Raw genomic sequence first — 20,088 nt, forward strand, 5'->3', positions numbered from 1 at the left:
AAGAGGAACACTCTTCCATTGTTGGTGGGATTGCAGGCTTGTACAACCACTCTGGAAATCCGTCTGGCGGTTCCTCAGAAAATTGGACATAGTACTACCGGAGGATCCAGCAATACCTCTCCTGGGCATATATCCAGAAGATGCCCCAACTCGTAAGAAGGACACATGCTCCACTATGTTCATAGCAGCCTTATTTATAATAGCCAGAAGCTGGAAAGAACCCAGATGCCCCTCAACAGAGGAATGGATACAGAAAATGTGGTACATCTACACAATGGAGTACTACTCAGCTATTAAAAAGAATGAATTTATGAAATTCCTAGCTAAATGGATGGACCTGGAGGGCATCATCCTGAGTGAGGTAACACATTCACAAAGGAACTCACACAATATGTACTCACTGATAAGTGGATATTAGCCCAAAACCTAGGATACCCAAGATATAAGATACAATTTCCTAAACACATGAAACTCAAGAAAAATGAAGACTGAAGTGTGGACACTATGCCCCTCCTTAGAAGTGGGAACAAAACACCCATGGAAGGAGTTACAGAGACAAAGTTTGGAGCTGAGACGAAAGGATGGACCATGTAGAGACTGCCATATCCAGGGATCCATCCCATAATCAGCATCCAAACGCTGACACCATTGCATACACTAGCAAGATTTTATCGAAAGGACCCAGATGTAGTTGTCTCTTGTGAGACTATGCCGGGGCCTAGCAAACACAGAAGTGGATGCCCACAGTCAGCTAATGGATGGATCACAGGGCTCCCAATGGAGGAGCTAGAGAAAGTACCCAAGGAGCTAAAGGGATCTGCAACCCTATAGGTGGATCAACATTAAGAACTAACCAGTACCCCGGAGCTCTTGACTCTAGCTGCATATGTATCAAAAGATGGCCTAGTCGGCCATCACTGGAAAGAGAGGCCCATTGGACATACAAACTTTATATGCCCCAGAACAGGGGAGCGCCAGGGCCAAAAAGGGGGAGTGGGCGGGTAGGGGAGTGGGGGTGGGTGGGTATGGGGGACTTTTGGTATAGCATTGGAAATATAAATGAGCTAAATACCTAATAAAAAATGGAAAGAAAAAAAAAGTTGGGGGGGGGAGGGGAGAGGGAGAGAGAGAGAGAGAAAGAGAGAGAGAGAGAGAGAGAGAGAGAGAGAGAGAGAGAGAGAGAACTCAAAATGGCATGCATCTTTAAACTCTCAAAACCCACTTCCAGTTACTTACTTCCTTCAGCAAAGCCACAACTCCTAAGCTTCCACAAACAGCATCACCAATTAAGGACCAAGCATTCAAATGCCAGAGACTATGCGGAACATTTTCATTCAAACCACACATTGCAGAATCCAAGCAGCCTGGTTCCAGAACCTGACTGCTTAATTATTGAGCCATACTGCCTCTGGTGAAAGTGAATACACCATCTACAGGGAAGATTCTTCCGACCTGAAGTTCTGAGTGTAGATTTAACAATTAGGATCTTCACCAAGAAACTAGAGGACAGCTATTCTGTGTCACCAAGGGGATGGCAAATGGAAAGCATTCATCAACAGAGCAGGAAGAATGGTATAACATGAGGGTATTTGGATAACCTTGGTGAAATCCTGGCTTGCTGTGTCCCAACATCATGGTACCACTGGAAGGAGCCTTGCTTTCTTAACTATGAAGTGAAGGATCAGAATGGTTAGCTTGCAGTAGATAGTGTGCATGGAGTAGGTCTTCCAACTGAAATATCACTGGCTATAATGGGTGACCTACATCTCATACCTCTTGCATGGGATTTGAGATATTTGGTCGATAACATGTATGTCAAGGGGTTAAGGAGATGAAGTATGGCATTTTAAGACAGTAAACACTGGGCACTTCCTTTATATGAAGTATCTAGAATAGACCAAACTCCAAGAGACAGAAACTGGGACAGAAGTTACCTGAAGCTATCCAGGGGGAAGGAACATGGGGAGTCATTATTTAATGGGTGTGGGAACTTTGCTTGTCGATGAAGGATCTGGAAATAGTGTGGCTGCACATACTGTGTGATGTACTTAATGTCACTGAATTGTACACTTAATCTTTTAGAATTAAATTTGTAGTGACAATTTTGCAAAAAAAAAAAAAAAAAAAAAAAGAAAATATGTTACTCGGAAGGCTACTTGGGCCCTCCTGTCAGATTCTAACAAAATCCAGATATTAACTATTTTGAAAGAAAAATATTTTTAAAAAAAACCTAGCAAGATATAAGTAAAAGTTTAGTAAGGATATGATTCATTGAAAGGACAATACTTGTATCTTATCCATATACAACTCACATCAAATGGTTTCAGATAATGAACATATACATTATTTCATAGTTACTACTAAAATGTCTACCTGGAAAACTCTTGTGAACTGAACACTGACTGCATACCAAAAATTTAAATTTTTACCCTATTTATAAACATGGTTAGTTCATTTTTATAATTCGGGGAGGGGGAATGAAGACCAAATAGTTTTGGGATATGAAGCTGGAAATCATGATTCTAAAATTAATGTTTCTTTCTTTCTTTTATATGGCACAATTGGAGCCTAGATATTGCCTCCCTCTCCTGAGGTTTATCCACTTGTATCAACCTTAATCCATCCATCTTTCTTTTTTTGTTCTTCCACCATGATGTGATGTGCATTGGAGGGAGGATGGGGCAAGTGTAGAGTTTGTCAAGGTTTTATTGACACAGGAAAATACAATGAGTGGCACTAGTGGATGCCTGATGATTCTATTTTTATTTTACAGGGAAAACACTACTACCTGAGCCCACACCTGCTCCACAAGACAGTAGGTGTCCCTGAGTTTTCTGATTTCTTTATTATAGCCTTTTCTGACTCCTTTCCTTCCTCCATGAAAAGGGAGATGGTGGCAAGAGGGTTCTTAGTATCTTTGAGGATCCCATGAAAGGTTGGAGTTTCGTCTCCAGAGAGCAGACAACACACACCCGTTGCCCTGTTAGCATGTTTTCTCGTGGTTTCATGAGTCAAATCCAAGGGGTTCAGGGTTTTCTTTAGCACATGACCAATTGTAACTTGGTGGCTCACAGCAGCACACAGTTAATCTCCGAGTTCTCGAAGTCATAAATCTGAAATTGGTTACGCTGAGTCAAAACACAAGCTTTTATCCAGAGAACCACCGCTCCCTCCCTGAAGAGGTTCTGGCCACTGGTCTTCACTTGGTTTCCTTGAGTTCTTTCCTAAATGCCCTCTGGCTCCATCCTCAACCCAACTTTGTACCATATGGTTCAGTGTCATATTGCATCCTTGTGCATTGGACCTTTGTCTATGCATTCTTCTCTGAGAGCACTTGCATTAGATTTAAAACTCACCCAGATAATCCAAGATAATCTCTCCTTCTCAAGATCCATAATTTAATCACATTTATGCAGTCCTTTCCATTGTAATCCAACATACACAAGCTCCTAGTATTAGGCCATAGATGCCTTTACAGCCTTTTGCAGCATACGAAAAAAAATTCCATAATTCGAAAGAGGCTTTAGACACGTTCTTCATGAAGTGACTGCCTGGTTCTCTAATTCTACCATGAACAATGCAGATCCATCTGTAAGAAGTCTTGGGGGTGTAGATGAAATCTGAGTTTTCATAGTCCCCAAGTCTTTGCCCTTAGATATCACAGGCCTGCGTATAAATCTTCCTGGATCTGCTGTCTTGCCAGAGAAACTAATGCCTGGACTTCTTTCACCCACTAGTAACTTATAGATCTTAGTTAGGAGGAGAGAGGCCAGTCTTCATTGAACTATTAGAAGGTAGATATTTAGCTTGGAACAATCTAGTCTGTCCCCAACTGATAGTTTGCATTTTCTGGTGTCGTAGAGGTGTTCACATCTTTGGCATAGTGCTTATCCCTGCTTACCCCATCCCTTAATTTATCTACGTAAAGAAATCTACGTAATTTATTGTTTTCTTTGACTTTATTTTTTTTCTCTTCAGATCCACCAGTTACTGCAGATGGGTGGGTTATTTACAAAGACTACCAGTACTATTTTAGCAAAGAGAAGGAAACCATGGACAACGCGCGAGCATTTTGCAAGAAGAATTTTGGTGATCTTGCTACAATTAAAAGTGAAAGTGAAAAGAAGTTTCTATGGAAATATGTAAGGATATGGTTAAGGGTAGAGTGGCATGCTATAAAGAAAGATGATTTCTGCATTCAGTATCCTAGAACAAAATTTCAAATTATGTACTAAATGATTAGGCTGAGGGCAAATGATTCCAGTTCACGAGGCCCTGATACAGTCACACAGAAGGATGTACTTTATCGTTAGAACATCCACTGTAGAATCACAGGATCCAGAAATACTTTAAGTCTAAACACTATGATGCTCCCTTTCAGTTTATGAATTAAATTTTCAAGACTCATGTCTTAACTAATTGTTATGTCTCAATCCTAGACCACTTGCATGACATACAATATGCCTATTAAGACTCTTAAGTCTTTGTTGGATCAAATTATTTGTGAACAGATAGTAGTTTTATTTTTCATATAAAAATCTCAGTAGTACCCAAGTTGTCAGCTATTCCTGAAAGTAATTATTTTTTTAGTGTTTTCTGAGTACTTTTCTGGCTAAAAAATAAAAAGAACCTGCATGTGGCCTCCTCCTCATTTGCCAGAGAACGAATGAACAGAATAGCAGAAAATGGATTTGTCAATATTTAATGGAAAAGTTCACTTGACTACAAAGATATGAAGATATTGTTTAACGTTATCCTCTTTGTGGATATCCCTTTCTTTGGAACTCTCAGAATACATCCTAATGTTACATAAATTCCAATTTGTAATGCATGCTATGTATTAAGTCCTTATGAATGATGTACAAAACCCATTGCCCATTTTATTCTTCAGCACCCAACTGTTATAGATATTTGTTATTATAGTAAATTACCTAATGTATTCACTTTATAAACACAGGTTATTGCATTGTGAACATATTTTTCATCTTTAGGAATATAATTCTATAGTATCTGTGCATGAACTCCTCTTTGGAAAACATAAATAGGCCCCTTTACTAATACATATGTTTTGCCCAATTTGCTTAGTAGATGACTGTAAATTATATCTATAAACTTTTGCCTTCTAGATAAACAAGAATGGTGGGCAGTCACCATATTTTATTGGCATGTTAATCAGCATGGATAAGAAATTCATGTAAGTAAATCAAGCTAACATCATGGCTTAGAAAAGAGATCTGATAAACACATAGGAGTTGTTTTGAGACCTTTGTTTGCCAATGCATTAAAAGTTCCATGACAATCTGAATCTGAAAAAAATATTTAAAAATGTGAAAATAAAACTATTTAAGATGACTCTATTAAGATTTTCAACATTGCTAATTACTTAAAAGCTCAAAAGGATCTGATCTCACAAAATGCCACTAGTCTTTATTTTAGGGTATTCAGCCATCAGCAAATCATTGACTAAGAAGATGTGTTAAAGAGAGAGGAATGCTGAATATATTTTCAACCCTGTTTGGACCAATGTTGGTACACAGGGTCAAATGTCCCTTTTTCTATGTCCCACCTTGTAGCAGCAATGTATTCAAGTTCATGGTGAAACATTCCCCAGGAGAGCAGACTTGCTCCTTCCTTAGACACAGGGCCAGGAATGGCTGTGCTTGAGAAAGGGAATTCTTCTATCTTGGGTTTTTTTTTTTCCAATGTTCTTCTGAATTTCAAGAGCAGATATGTCTATCTGTTCCACATTCAGCTATCTTAGTGAAATATATTCTGTGGTACTTTGATTACTACCTCTGAGTAACTGAGACCTAAAGTCAAGTTTGTTACTTCTAGGGAATAGAGAAATTGTCTATCCTTATGAACAAACACCCATTTCATCATCTCCAGAACAAGAGGCCTGATTTTTATGATTTCTTTTATTTCCAGCTCGCAGAGTCCTTGATTTTCTATAATTTATGACTAATAATTGGCTTATTCACTTTACAAAAACATGGAGTAAACAAAAACTCGTAATGGAGCTAATGAGAAATAATGTATTTGCTGTCTCTTTGAAAAGTTGTGTGGAACTTGTACATAGTTAAATTGTATAGAAATCATGATCGAAGAGTACTATGGAAGGAATTTTGCTTCTGGATTCCAGACTAATTAGGCTATACATGTTTCCCTCTTCAGGGATATTGGGAGCTTGTTCTGAGGAGTGCAAAGAGGGTGGACCAGCATTCGGTATTCACATTCTTATGAATCTTCTTAAATAGATTCTTTAGTAATGGACTAGTAATTCCTCAAATGAGGGGAATTATTATTTTACAATAATCTAACTGTGGTTGTTTGTGAACTTGACCTGAAGATATCAGGGAGACTACAGAGGAATACAAAGGATACCTAGTACCAGACATTTGAGAGTTCCTATTAGTTTCTTCAGGTTCCTCCTATTTGGTGTACATCCCATGCCCCCTTCATCTTGATGTATTGGTCTTTTCCCACCTCTATGTTGTAGCCAGTCATTTTAGCTGGGTTGTTGAAAAATGCTTCAATTCTCTTTTCCAGTTGGATGGATGGGAGCAAAGTAGATTTTGTGGCTTGGGCTACAGGAGAACCCAACTTTGCAAATGATGATGAAAACTGTGTAACGATGTACACAAATTCAGGTAGATCATATACCGATCTTATTGAAAGTGCTTTGGGGTGTGATGTGTGCCATTTCTTGCATCTTCAGGCTAAAAGTAGCAAGCAGTACACTTTCATAGGAAAAGGACAGAGACACCAAATTTTGTTTGTGTAACAGTTCTGTTTGCAAAGATAAATTTATCAGGATGTTCATTAGCAAGCTAACAAATGACGTATCATCCTATTTCTTCCAAATTGTGGAGCAGTTTTTATGTTCTTATGTGAGGAAAATACCTAGAATATATTTATAATCAATTACCTTCACCTCTCTCTAGCTCTTTTTCATTGCATAAAGTGGGAGTGTTGATGTAATTTGTCTTTTGTTGAGAAGATTAAATAAAGTAACATAAACAAATACTTAAGTATTATATGATTGACTATTGGTAATTAATAATTTAATAATATATCTGTAATTCCAAGAGTAAACTCAGCATATAGTAATCTTTCTGAACTCTTATGAGTTGAGAGAGAGAGAGAGGGAGAGAGAGAGAGAGAGAGAGAGAGAGAGAGAGAGAGAGAGAGAGAGGAGAGAGATTGCATAGGTTCTTCTAGTCATTTGAAAATAAAGTTATTCTGAACCATTTTCTGAGATCCCTCCTGAGATATTGTATCATTGAAGGTATGTTTTAAATTAAGAGTATGCAGATTTACATTAGCTCTTCTCTTTTACAGGGTTCTGGAATGACATCAACTGTGGTTATCCAAATAACTTCATCTGCCAGAGACATAACAGCAGCATCAATGCCACTGCCATGCCTACCACACCCACGACACCAGGTGGCTGCAAGGAAGGTTGGCATTTGTACAAGAACAAGGTATGGGAGGAAATTGACCTCCATCTTGGTATTTGCACTAGGTGGATTTCTTTTTCTTTTTCTTTTCTTTTCTTTTTTTTTAATATAAAAAAGGTAATAGAAGCAAGAGAGATTTTGCTTCTCTATTTCGGAGGACACAGTCTATCAGAGCAGAGCAGGTGGAGTAGAAGGCTCCATGGAGGTGGGAACAAATGGTGGATTAGGACACAAAGTACTGGAACAGGGTCCAGCTGCATGCCTGTGGGCCTACCTTTATGTCCTATGTCCACCAGCCAGGCCCATGTCCCAAAGATTACATATTCTCGAAACCCGGCACCATCATCTGAGGAGCAAGAATTCAGAAGCACAAGCCTATGGGGGTCATTTCCCACTATACCCCAGCAGCACTGGTCACTGTGCACCACTAAACCCCAGCAGCGCTGGTCACTGTGCACCACTAAACCCCAGCAGCGCTGGTCACTGTATGCCACTACACCCCAGCAGCGCTGGTCACTGTGTGCCACTACACCCCAGCAGCGCTGGTCACTGTGCGCCACTAAACCCCAGCAGCGCTGGTCACTGTATGCCACTACACCCCAGCAGCGCTGGTCACTGTGTGCCACCAAACCCCAGCAGTGCTGGTCACTGTATGCCACTACACTCCAGCAGCGCTGGTCACTGTGTGCCACCAAACCCCAGCAGCACTGGTCACTGCTGGACTCTAAACCTCAGCAGTGTTGGTCACTGTGCGAGCCTATAAGGGTCATTTCCCACTACACCCCAGCAGCGCTGTTCACTGTGTGCCACTAAACCTCAGCAGCACTGGTCACTGCGGGACGGTGGGAGATGGCAACCACAGCCATCAGGGTTAACTTCTGCCTATGTCATCACCAATAACTGGATAATCCCATCACAAATTCTCAACGGAAAGTAAAAACATACGTGAACTATTAGCCAAAGATCTGTGCCCTTTATCTCAAGGGAAAAATAAAACTCTGCAGAGAAATATGTGGGCCATCAAACTGGTTTACTTTTCCTTTTCAATTCTCCTTTAGGCCTGAGAAAATTTTTATTTATCTGGAATTTTCATGTATGACTTGATTTCTTGATGTGAACTTTATTATCTTTAGCTAAAACCTCTGCTTTTGTCCTCCCCTTCCGTTTCAGTGCTTTAAAATTTTTGGATTTGCTAATGAAGAAAAAAAAAGCTGGCAAGACGCACGGCAAGCTTGCAAAGGACTGAAAGGAAACCTGGTGTCCATAGAAAATGCACAAGAGCAAGGTACATCTTGACAGTTATGAATATCCCTGGCCATTATGAATATATATGTAAATTTGCCCTAAAGTGATACACTGTTGCTTATTATAATAGACTTTTTTCTTTTTTTTTGTAATAAGATAGAGTAAGGGAAAATCTTCTCAATTTCTTATTAGGAATTATTTTATTTTATTTAGTGTTAGATAATATACTATACATATAGATAATATACTATAATATACATTTTTAATGTATTTTTATTGGATGTTTTATTTATTTACATTTCAAATGTTATCCCCTTTCCTGTTTCCCCTCCACAAACCTCCTATTCCATCCCCCATCCCCTGCTTCTATGAGGGTGCTCCCCTACCCACCTATTCACTCCCACCTCACTACCCTAGCATTTTCCTACACTGGAGCATCGAGCCTTCACAGGACCAAGGTCCTCCCCTCCCATTGATGCTAGATATACTGGGATGTTTAAAAAAAATTCTCCATAGAATTCTTTCCCATTTTCATAGCAATCCTATGAGCCAGGCATTATTATTATTCCAGCATATGGACAGAGAAATGACACTTATAGAGCCTAGGGGGAAGGAGCATCCTTGGTCAGAAGTGGAGTTTAGCATCAATACCTGGGTCCCAGCCCTCATCTTGTCCCGTTGCCAAACAAATCTGCTATGCAAGGGGCCAAGGAAGAGTAGCTCTGAGAATGAAGTGAGCAGCTGCTGGTCTCCCACTTGCTTGTGTCTGGGCCCTGACCATATAATTCACAACACAACAAAGCTGGTTTTTTAATGTAAACTTTAAACAAATGTAGGAAAACTTTTTTTTTTTTTTTTTGATGAGACACAAGGATAAGCTGGAGCTATGGGAGTATCTGGTAAGAGAATGTTTGTCACAATCATACAGAGGATTGTAAAATTTATTCTTCTGTCAAGAGACACAAGTTGGAGCTGGGGAGAAACCTCAGCCAATGAAGAGCATGCTGCACAAGCCATAAGGTCCTGAGTTCAACCCTCAGCACCCATGTGCAAAGCCTGGGGTGCTGACATATGTGTAGTTCCAGCACACAGGAGTTAGAGAAAGAAAAATCCCTGAGGATTTCTGCCCCATCAACCTAATAAAACTAGCAGTATCTAGACTGGTAAGAGACCTTTTACATAAAACCTTAGTTGGCTTGATCCTGAGGAATACATAGAGATACGCTGCTCTCAACACATATGCCCACATGCATGAACACACAGACTTTCTCTCTTCTATCCAGAAATAAAGGTCCTGAGCACTCGTGGGTGACCCTTTGGGGACTCCCTTTGCTGAAATAACTATACCATTCAATCTATGATTTGTGCTCTAAGGCAGATATTGACCAATTTTGGGAGATTCAGACTAAGCTATTGAAGGGTTTGGAAACCATAGCAGTTGAAGTATGGATCAGAGACTTTTCAAGTTTTACATTGAGAAAAAGAATGCATGTCCTTGGATGGTCCACCTTGTGTGGCCTTAAGAGGAAGATCTGCGTCAATGAGTGATGGATATAGGGAAATACATTTATGTTCAAAATGAGGAGGCCATTCCAGTAGCCAGGACTGATGAGACACGATGTGTTGCGAACAGGGTGAGGTTTGCAAAGGATTTAGAAATTGTTAAGTTAGGTGGTGCTCAAGTGGACACTGTAGAATCACATATCCTGGTATATATGTTGTATACAGAAAAAAAATCCAATAGAAGTTTGTTGTGTGTGTAAATTTATAAAAAGGTTATAGGAAAAAACTAGGCTATATATTCTTTTTTGTTTTGTTTTGTTTTGTTTTGTTTTGTTTTGTTTTGTTTTGTTTTGAGACAGGGTTTCTCTGTGTAGCCCTGGCTGTCCTGGAACTCACTTTGTAGACCAGGCTGGCCTCGAACTCAGAAATCCGCCTTCCTCTGCCTCCAGAGTGCTGGGATTAAAGGCCTGCGCCACCATACCCGGCTAGGATATATATTCTTTAGAATCTCTTTTAGTTGGATAGATGTGGAGGAACATATACTTGTATGTTGTGCACATGCGTGTATGTGCAGGTGCACATAGATGTGTGTGCTTATGTGGAGGCCAATAGAGAGCACCAGGTATCTTCTACTGTCACTCTCCCCCTGTGCATCTCACATGAGGATCTCTCACTGAAGTTGTAGCTAGGCTAGCATCCAGTCAGCTTCAAAGATCCTCCTGCTTCTATCTTCCCCATGCTGGGGTTATAGGCATATATATTGCCACATCCAGCTCTTACCTGGTCTTTTGTTATCCAAACTTGGGTCCTAACTCTTACTTACTGCTTCATATCTCCAGCCCCAGAGCATCTTTGACTTTCAAAATAATTATCCAAAATTATGTATCTGAAAAAGTACAGAAGAGAAGATACTAGAAACTTGCATGTTGCTCTCCCAAATGCTTACTCTTTTAAGGCACAGATGTGCACTGCACTCTCTTAGGACAACATGATACATGAAACCAACCAAGTTTCCACAAGAATCTTTAACACATTCACCAGCTATTCAGACACCCACAGAAAAGGTCAAACAACACATGATACAAGAACATGACTTTCACATCTCTTGATCTGGCTCACCACATTTTTTTGTCTCAGCTACCCAGCAGGGAAACACAGTAATGGATTTCCTCTCTTCACCACAAAGTGCTGATTCCTGGCATAGCAGAATTAAAACCGGAGCAGTGAGATGTGCAGAGGGAAACAATTTTCAGATAAAATAACATTATTCCTGGCAAAGCAGGCACACGCTGTTGAATTCGTAATGTGGTTACTGGCAGTGGGGAAGTTGGTGCTGTATGCCACAACATAGAGCTGTTCACAGTATGTTTCAAGTTGAGCATGAGGCAGAAGTTACAATCTTGTTTAGGAGACAAATAAAACCAAAACAAGTATCTGTTTGCACTTTTAGTTCACTAAAGAATATTGGAAGAAAAACATTTGGAGGTATTTATTTTTATCTTTAGTTAATTGAGAAAAATGTAAAAATGAACCTCTTTGAAAATGGGGTTAGGATTTGGGAACAGCTGTTCCACGGAATTTTGGGCTCATGTATGAGCAGGTGGTTATGTTTCCACAGACTTTATTTTGCATTTTAAAGAGATTTATTTTTTTTATCTCTCTCTCTCTCTGTGTGTGTGTGTGTGTGTGTGTGTGTGTGTGTGTAAGTCACATGTGTGTGGCTGCCTATGGAGGGCAGGAGAAGATGTTGGATCCTTTGACACTAGAGTTACAGGTAGTTGTGAACTACACAATGTAGGTACTAGGAATTGAACTTGGGCCTTTTTGAAAATGTAGCAACCATTGTCAAATATAGAGCCATCTCTCCAGGCCCTTATTTTTTATTTTCTTTCAGAGTCTCCAAATGCTGTGTCCTTTCACTTCTTCTCCATTTTCATGGGGGCATATGTCTGTAGAGCATTAATGTAATGTCAGCGTTGAATAGACATGTTGTTGTATATGTTGTGGTGATTATCAATTTATGTTGTATGGCATTAATATTATTTACTTGCTTATATGCTAGGGGAAGATAGATTAATGTACGATATACATTAATGTTCTATTGTACTATGTAATTTTATGTACAGCAAGAAGTAGTTTAATTAGAATGTCAGCTTTGGGTGCTGATGGTGGGGAATAGGTTCCTTCTTCTTGAGATATAGAAACAGAGATACTGTTTACCTAACAGGTATAGATGGTGGGATAAAGAGGCAGCTGGTGAGTGAGGCTTTAGGGGGACCAAAGGGAAGGTACAGGGCATATGGGCAATAAAATCTTTCATTGTTCTGGATATTTGTTCCTGCCCTCTCTCCCACACAATTACTGATGCAATAAAATGTGATGATATTCTCCATACTCTAGATCTTCTAATTCTATGTTGTGACCCATTTAACTTACGAATGTCAAAGTTACGGCCTGTATATACTCATTAGATGTCCAGTGTTTCCCGGGACTTGATTCCCTGGAAGGATCCTGATTAGATATCCCTTGTCTGGGTAATTCTGTGAAACTGAAAATTTGGGAGCAGGGTGCTTCTTGTTTGGATAAATGGCTTTGATCTACAGAAATTTTCTGTGTTGAAAACTCTTCCTCTATTAATTGTTGCCATCAGATTCTTTTAGTTACAGAACCAGAACAACTGGTAACTTACAGGGTGCTTTTATTTTTTTTTTCCCCTGAGAGGGAGAAGTATAAGGAGCAGAAAGCAGGGCCTAGCCTGTGCCCATTCTATATGCCCTGTCACCTTTCATGTTTCATTATGAGTTAGGGTCATGCTAAGTTGCCATTGACTTTATCCTGTAGTCCACAGGGCACTGAACTGGGGATCTTCCTGCCTCAAAATCCTGGGTCTAAAGTCTTGTGCCACCTGCACTCCAATTCCCAGGAATCCACCATCCTCTTCTGACCTCTGAGGAAGCCCAACTCATGTGACCATACACACATGTGCATGCATGCATGCAGGCACACACAGACATACACAGACACACACACACAGACACACACAGACACACACACAGACAGAAATACACACACACAGACACAGACATACACACACACACACACACACACACAGAGACATACACACACACACACACACAGAGACATACACACACACACACACACAGACATACATATACACACACACACACACACACACACACACACAGAGCAATTAAATAAACTCTTAAAAATGAAACCACAAAATAGGATTATAGGATGAGTTTTAATGAATTAGAAAAGCATGCTTCTTTCTGTAAGCTAGTTGGCAGTTCCCAGCCACAGCTCATATTGAGGTATCCAGCATAAGTGGATGGGATGGTTTTGAGACTCACTTAGTTCTTTCTCTGGTGCCTTTGGGCGGGACACAACGTTCCCAACTATGTGCAGTGGTAGTATACAAGCCAGGCTTGTGATTTAAGGAACACATCAAAGTCTGAAACTCAGTTGCTGATGGGGATACTAAGATTAGACTATGTCTATTTGTGTGTGTGTGTGTGTGTGTGTGTGTGTTTTTGGCTTGGGAATACTAACACGAGTTGAGTTATGTGATCAGTATTTTTAAATTAACATGTTTAAAATATTTCTTTGTATTTGCACTGTTCACAGTCCCAAGTCTTAAATCATCTTGTGTAAATCATCTTGCTTTCAGCATTTGTTACCTATCACATGAGAGACTCCACTTTCAATGCCTGGACTGGGCTGAATGATATCAACGCAGAACACATGTTCCTGTGGACAGCTGGACAAGGAGTTCATTATACAAACTGGGGGAAAGGCTATCCTGGTGGAAGAAGAAGTAGCCTATCTTATGAAGATGTGAGTTTTTGTTTTTGTTTTTGCATCACTTATCCATACCATCTCCACGTGCAAAGATTACTTTTCTGTGATATACCCCAGAATCCTCCTTCCTGTGTTCTGGTTTTGCAGATTTTTTTTCTTTCACAGACAGAATCAACCTTAGAGGAGGGATGTTTAGTTGAGAAGTCTTCGTTGGCAGTGAGCAGTAGAAATCCACTTTCACTCTAAGCCTCAGTGATACTCAGGAGAAAAACTTGATCCCAAGGTTATAATTGCACTATTTGCCCCCTATCCCTTGTAACTTTTGCAGCAATTGGGATGCTGATCTGTAAGCCATCACTTCTTCTGAATCATGCATCATGACCATTACTTACCCTGTATTTATACAGCACTTGATCTGACAAACACCATGCTAAGTGCTCCTATACATCAGAATATAGACTATTGCTTCTTTACTTCCCATTTAGAATTTTTACTTCATCCGCACATCATTGAATGATCAATTGGCTAGTGTTAAACATTATCCTATGGATTATGAACAACGTGAAAAATATGAATCTGTTAAATATGGCTATACATATTTAAACATGAAAGTTTCAAACCGGAACACAAGTATTATATTATAAATGTGGTAATAGAGAAATGAGAGTGTAACATGGCAGAGTCTGTTGTCCAATGCCTGAAGAGCGAGGATAGGGTGAGTTTGTTATGTAGGCACACACCTATGGGGCTCTTTGTGTCAGACACTGTCATTACTGGACATGATATAGTTGGGGTTGAAAAGAATCAGCGGTGGGGAGTTTTTTTCAGAAAGTTTAAAACATAATAATCAGGAAAACTAAAGAGGACGAAGATGGCCGCTACGCTAGGAGAGTGAGATGAACAAAGTCATCCTGGAAAATGTTCCAGGTATGTTTAAGAATGAGTAAATGTCTCAGATGGCAGTGGGATTTTCTATGTTAGGAGAAAGTAGGGGTAAGCTCAGAAGTAAGCAGAACTGAGAGAAATGTTGATGCTCTGTGAGAGTGTTTGTGTGTTGTCAGATGGAGAACAAAGACTAAGGCTGAGGAGGGACTGATCTGATCAATGTGGCTTTTATGGCAGTTAAATTGATAGCTATATTCAGGGTAGATAGATATATTCCGTTGATAAGTGATTTTCTTTGTAGAAATTATTTGGCACTGAGTGTGCAAATTAGGGCAGAAAACATAGTGAGGCTAAAATAAAATGAAATCCACATAAGAAGCCATAAGAAGTAAAAGTTCAGGTGGGAGGGATCTGCATGGGACATGGATGCAGCAATTGGAGGTGATGTTGGGTCAGATAAGCTGTGTAGATGGATGATCTTAAAAATGGTAAGTAAAGAATAACGAGAGTGCATTTTCGTACTAATGGATTGATATGAGTCATTATTAACCTATACTTGTCACTTTCATTTTCCTACTCTACAAATGGACAGGCTGACTGTGTAGTTGTGATTGGTGGCAATTCACGAGAGGCAGGGACCTGGATGGATGACACCTGTGACAGTAAACAAGGCTATATATGTCAAACACAGACTGGTAAGTTTTGCCTAAATCTCTCCAACGAGGACTGGGTTTAAGCCACATGAGTCCATGACAGGCAAAAGAGATGGTCTACCCCTCTCCATAGAGGTGCTATTTTCTATATTTATGAACCTGATCCTTTTCATTACAGAAAGTTCTGTGCAGATTAAGCTTGAAGTGAACTTTTTTTTTTTTAAACTGGAAACTTATACTATATGTCAGTCAGCTTTTTGTGACTGTGAGAAAATATCCAAAGGAATTAATGTAAAAGCACCAAAGGTTTACTTTAGCTTTGTATCTCAGAGTCTGGTCTCTAAGGCTCCATCACCTTAGGCCTGTGGTGAGGCAAAATCCAAGGTGGAGCAGGCCATGGAAAAACATGTCCGTGTCACGGTGGCTGGGAAATGAAAGGGAAAGAAAGGAAGGGCTATTGCCCCATTGTAAAAATATCTTTTATTCTCCAGATTTAATTGTTGTCTCAGCAGCTTACTGCTAAATAGGCTCACACTTTCTAGTTCTTTCTAACCTCTGGCTGGCTGCTTCAACTCAGCTATCCTGGCCCAAATTCCTCTCCATGCTGACTGATTCAAACTGGCTTCTCTTGGCTTCTGACTGAATTACTCTGCTTGGCCTCAAACTAACTCTGGAAATCTGTGCCAATCTTCTGGCTCCTTCTTACTCTCTGACTCCTTCTGTCTTCACCTGTGCTTAGCCCGTTCTTTCTGTAACCAATCTCTATAAACTGCTCCCTACCCCTACACTGCTCTCTTCAGTATCCTCTTTCCAGTCTTTTCTCATGAGACTGGGGTATATCCTATTTATGACTCATGCTGTCAAATTGTTCTCTGATTCATCAGTTTGCCTGCCCCTTGATTAGATGTTCCTTTCACACATGGCTGCTTTCTTCTACAAACTAAACTTACCTACATTGTTACGGATTAAAGGTGTGTTCTAAGGGCATGTCTATATTCCAGCCAAAGCTTTTTTTCTCTTGGTCAATGTCATAATCAAGAGCATCTTCTGGGGCTAGAGAGATGGCGCAATGACCAAGAGAAAAAAAAAGCAAAGATTAATGATGGCAGGAAGACAGATATTGTTTAATTTGTAGCATTAAACTGTGGCCTTTCCTTTATGGAGGCACAAGCTAGATCACAGAAGATTTGCAAGAGTCTTTGTTTTCTACTAAGAAATCTGTTTATATGTATCTATATAAACATATTTAAACAATTTTAATTTGATTTTATGTAAATGGGTGATTTGCTTTACATGGCCGTGTAACATGTACATGCCTGCTTCCCATGGAAGTCAAAGGAAGGTATCAGATTGCCTTCAATTGATGTTGTGGATGGTTGTGAGACATCATATTTTTGCTGGGAATTGAACCCAGATCTGCTTCAAGAATGACAAGTGTTCTGAACTGCTACACTTTCTCTCTACACCTATGTGTGTGTATGTCTGTCTGTCTGTCTGTCTGTCTGTATGTATTAGATACAAATATAAACATAAATATAAATGTGTACATATACATATATAGTGTACATATATATGTAATATATTTATACAAACTATGTTTGCATATACATACACATGCATAATCACATATATATATTTCACACAATTTGAAAATTGTTTAATCGACATGCTGATTAAAAATAAAGTTTTGTGGGCTAGAGAGATTATTCAAACAGTCAAATGCTTTCTTTGCAAACGTAAGGAGTCCTACCCCTAGAATCAACATAAAAAGACAAGTGAGGTGGCACATACTTTTAATCCCAGCAGTGGGAAAGAAGAGACAGGCTTACTGTCCAGCCAACTCACACTCTTTGAGTAATTCCAGCTCAGTGAGAGGGCCCTTCTCAAAGTTACAATGTTGGCTTCTAGGGAAAGAACGTCAAGGTTGACCTCTGGTTCTATATGCACATGCATACACATGTCCACCCCCACACATGTGCTTCTATGCACACATCAGTTTACACTACTGTGTACACACACACACAGAGATACTAGTTTTTTGTTGTAAAATACATGGTGAATATAATTTTAAGCCCTGCCAGTTTGGACTTATGATTTTGTGTTTAGGTCTATGGTAGATGAGCAGGGGCGTTTGATACAGAAGGTACTCAATTATTGGCTCGTTGATAATGCTAATGAAAATAATCTCTCTATTCTAGACCCTTCCCTGCCTGTTTCTCCAACCACTACTCCAAAAGATGGCTTTGTTACATATGGGAAAAGCAGCTATTCCCTTATGAAATTGAAGCTACCATGGCATGAAGCAGAGACATATTGCAAGGATCATACTTCCCTGCTTGCTAGCATTCTAGACCCCTACAGTAATGCATTTGCATGGATGAAAATGCACCCATTTAATGTACCCATATGGATTGCCCTGAACAGCAACTTGGTAAGATGTTAGAATATTCACAGCTTAATATGATTGGTAAATTATAGTCCAATTTGTTTCTTTTCATGTTTCTTCAGATGAACACTTACATGAGGCTCTGCTGTCAGTAGTCTAGTGACCTAGTGATAATGTGCCAGAAACCAAGCTGAGACCTCTGTGATATTTACAATAATTGGCTTTGAGTAGTTATACCCAAAATTATACATCTAAACAGCTCTGTGCATTTGTTTATTCTTCTACAGTGTCATAGTTACACAACTGCAGTATGAGAAGAGAAAGTAGGTCAGGAGCATAGGGAACAGGGGATAGGTTTCTTCGTTTTGTTGCAAAACAGTTTAGAATTGTTATGAGTTCCAGACTTATAGAGTGTCCATCTATATGAAAAGTGTTTCACTGAAGTCACATCCTTTTATTCCAAAGCAGATAGAGAAGGGTGGGGGACAGGGGCAAAGTGAGGGATGAAACTCCAACCTAAGAGAGGCAATAAGGTAGAGACTCCTGTGACATATGCCACCCACCATTTCTCCACCCACCCAATAGCTAGCAAACCAGCAAGCACTGTTACAGAGGTCCTGGGGCCGGAGAGTGGCTCAAGAGGATTTGTTTGAAGAATTCAACCATTGTCTTTTTCAGTACTTGGGTTAAATCTGGACCTCACATATGCTAAGCAAGGATTCTACTACTGAGCTTTGCCATTATCCCAAGATACTGAGCATCTTAAGACATTGCTCAGGGTGGTAAGAGCTGAGGGAGGGTACCAGAGAGGATGAGAAGGAAAGAAAGGTGTAAAATTGGATAGTGAACTGAGGTCAGGTTTTGCCAAGCTTTATGTTGTGATGCAGAGATAAGCAATCTAATCATATACTAGGTACTTCCTCAATAGGGTGAAGAACATTTAAAATAATTAGCTCCATGTGGTTTTGGTGGTTGTGCTTAGATAAGAGATTTTCACATTTCTGTTGATTATTTTTTAGATTAATTAATGATCTGATAAGTCATTCAATTCTTCTCATAAATATGTTTCAAACTGGCCATCATATATATTTTGAAAGATTAAATACTTTCCTTCAACGTTGATATTTATGATTAGAATAGTAATGCCATTTTCATGACACTTCCAGAGTCAATGATATGCAAGAATAATTTGAGTAAATGAGAGAAAGTTGCACAATTCCACCTTGAGATAAAATGTGCTTTTACTTTTTCCTTATGGGTCTTTAGTGATTGTCTTGGTAAATTAAATTATGGAATTAAGATGAGAAAAGTGTTTCAGCCTTAAAAAATTATTTCTCCTTGGCTAATGTTTTATAATGCTGTACTTAGGCATTACTTATAAAGCCACTTTTAGGTCATGTACTATTATTGATAAGTGGTATTTTTATATTGCTAATTAGCTTGGATGAGATCATACATTTCTTTGTCTAAATTTAATGAGAATATATCTCAAATGTGCAAGTGGAGTAAAACAACCAGATTTAAAAAAAAAATAGCACACTCCGCATAGTTGAAAGGCCACTGGTGTCATATCAAGATCCCCAGCTCCTCTAGAGTCTACAAGGATAAATGGTCTCAGCTATCACTTGCCATTAGTGCCTCAGCAGCAGAACAAGGTCATGAGAACAAATGAGGCTTTCTTTCAGGGTTCCATGATATGGATGTTTCTTTAATTTTAGTAAGATAAATATTCTATTGTTGTGAGGATCAACTTCTCTTTGGCCATGAGAACCTGAAAGCAAAGGCAGCTTTGCAGCTTTATGGAATAAGACACATACTCCTTTGTCACTGTCTTCTTTTCGTACTATGGAACCATAAACTATAAACCATCAGTTATAACTTCTTTTCTCAATTTTGTATTCATACATATAATTTTGATCTTGTTCTCCCACTCCCTCTACCCCATCCAAAGGATCATCGTCATCTCTGTACTCACCTAATGTTCTGTTCTCATTCTCTCTCTATTTCTTTCCCTCTCATCCTCCCTCTCTCTCCTCTTCTCTCTCTCCCCTTTCCCCGTCTCTCTCCTTCTTTCTCTTCCCTTCCCTCTTCTCTCTTCCTCTCCCCTCTCCTACACACACGTACACACACATTTCTC

The 20,088-nt window shown here is 39.5% G+C and overlaps 1 protein-coding gene across 1 annotated transcript in view; it reads left to right on the forward strand.

Annotated features, from left to right (window-relative positions):
- Positions 1–20,088, forward strand: part of Mrc1 (mannose receptor, C type 1) — a 102,610-nt gene that overhangs the window by 71,924 nt on the left and 10,598 nt on the right. The window contains exons 16-24 of the mRNA NM_008625.2: positions 2,774–2,815; positions 3,979–4,142; positions 5,127–5,194; positions 6,550–6,650; positions 7,342–7,484; positions 8,631–8,745; positions 13,897–14,063; positions 15,505–15,607; positions 17,764–17,996. Of these exons, the coding sequence (NP_032651.2) occupies positions 2,774–2,815; positions 3,979–4,142; positions 5,127–5,194; positions 6,550–6,650; positions 7,342–7,484; positions 8,631–8,745; positions 13,897–14,063; positions 15,505–15,607; positions 17,764–17,996 (1,136 nt within the window). The remainder of the gene's footprint in view (positions 1–2,773; positions 2,816–3,978; positions 4,143–5,126; positions 5,195–6,549; positions 6,651–7,341; positions 7,485–8,630; positions 8,746–13,896; positions 14,064–15,504; positions 15,608–17,763; positions 17,997–20,088) is intronic.

The sequence above is a fragment of the Mus musculus genome, chromosome 2 (assembly GCF_000001635.26).
Source record: "Mus musculus strain C57BL/6J chromosome 2, GRCm38.p6 C57BL/6J".
Taxonomy (NCBI): Eukaryota; Metazoa; Chordata; class Mammalia; order Rodentia; family Muridae; genus Mus; species Mus musculus.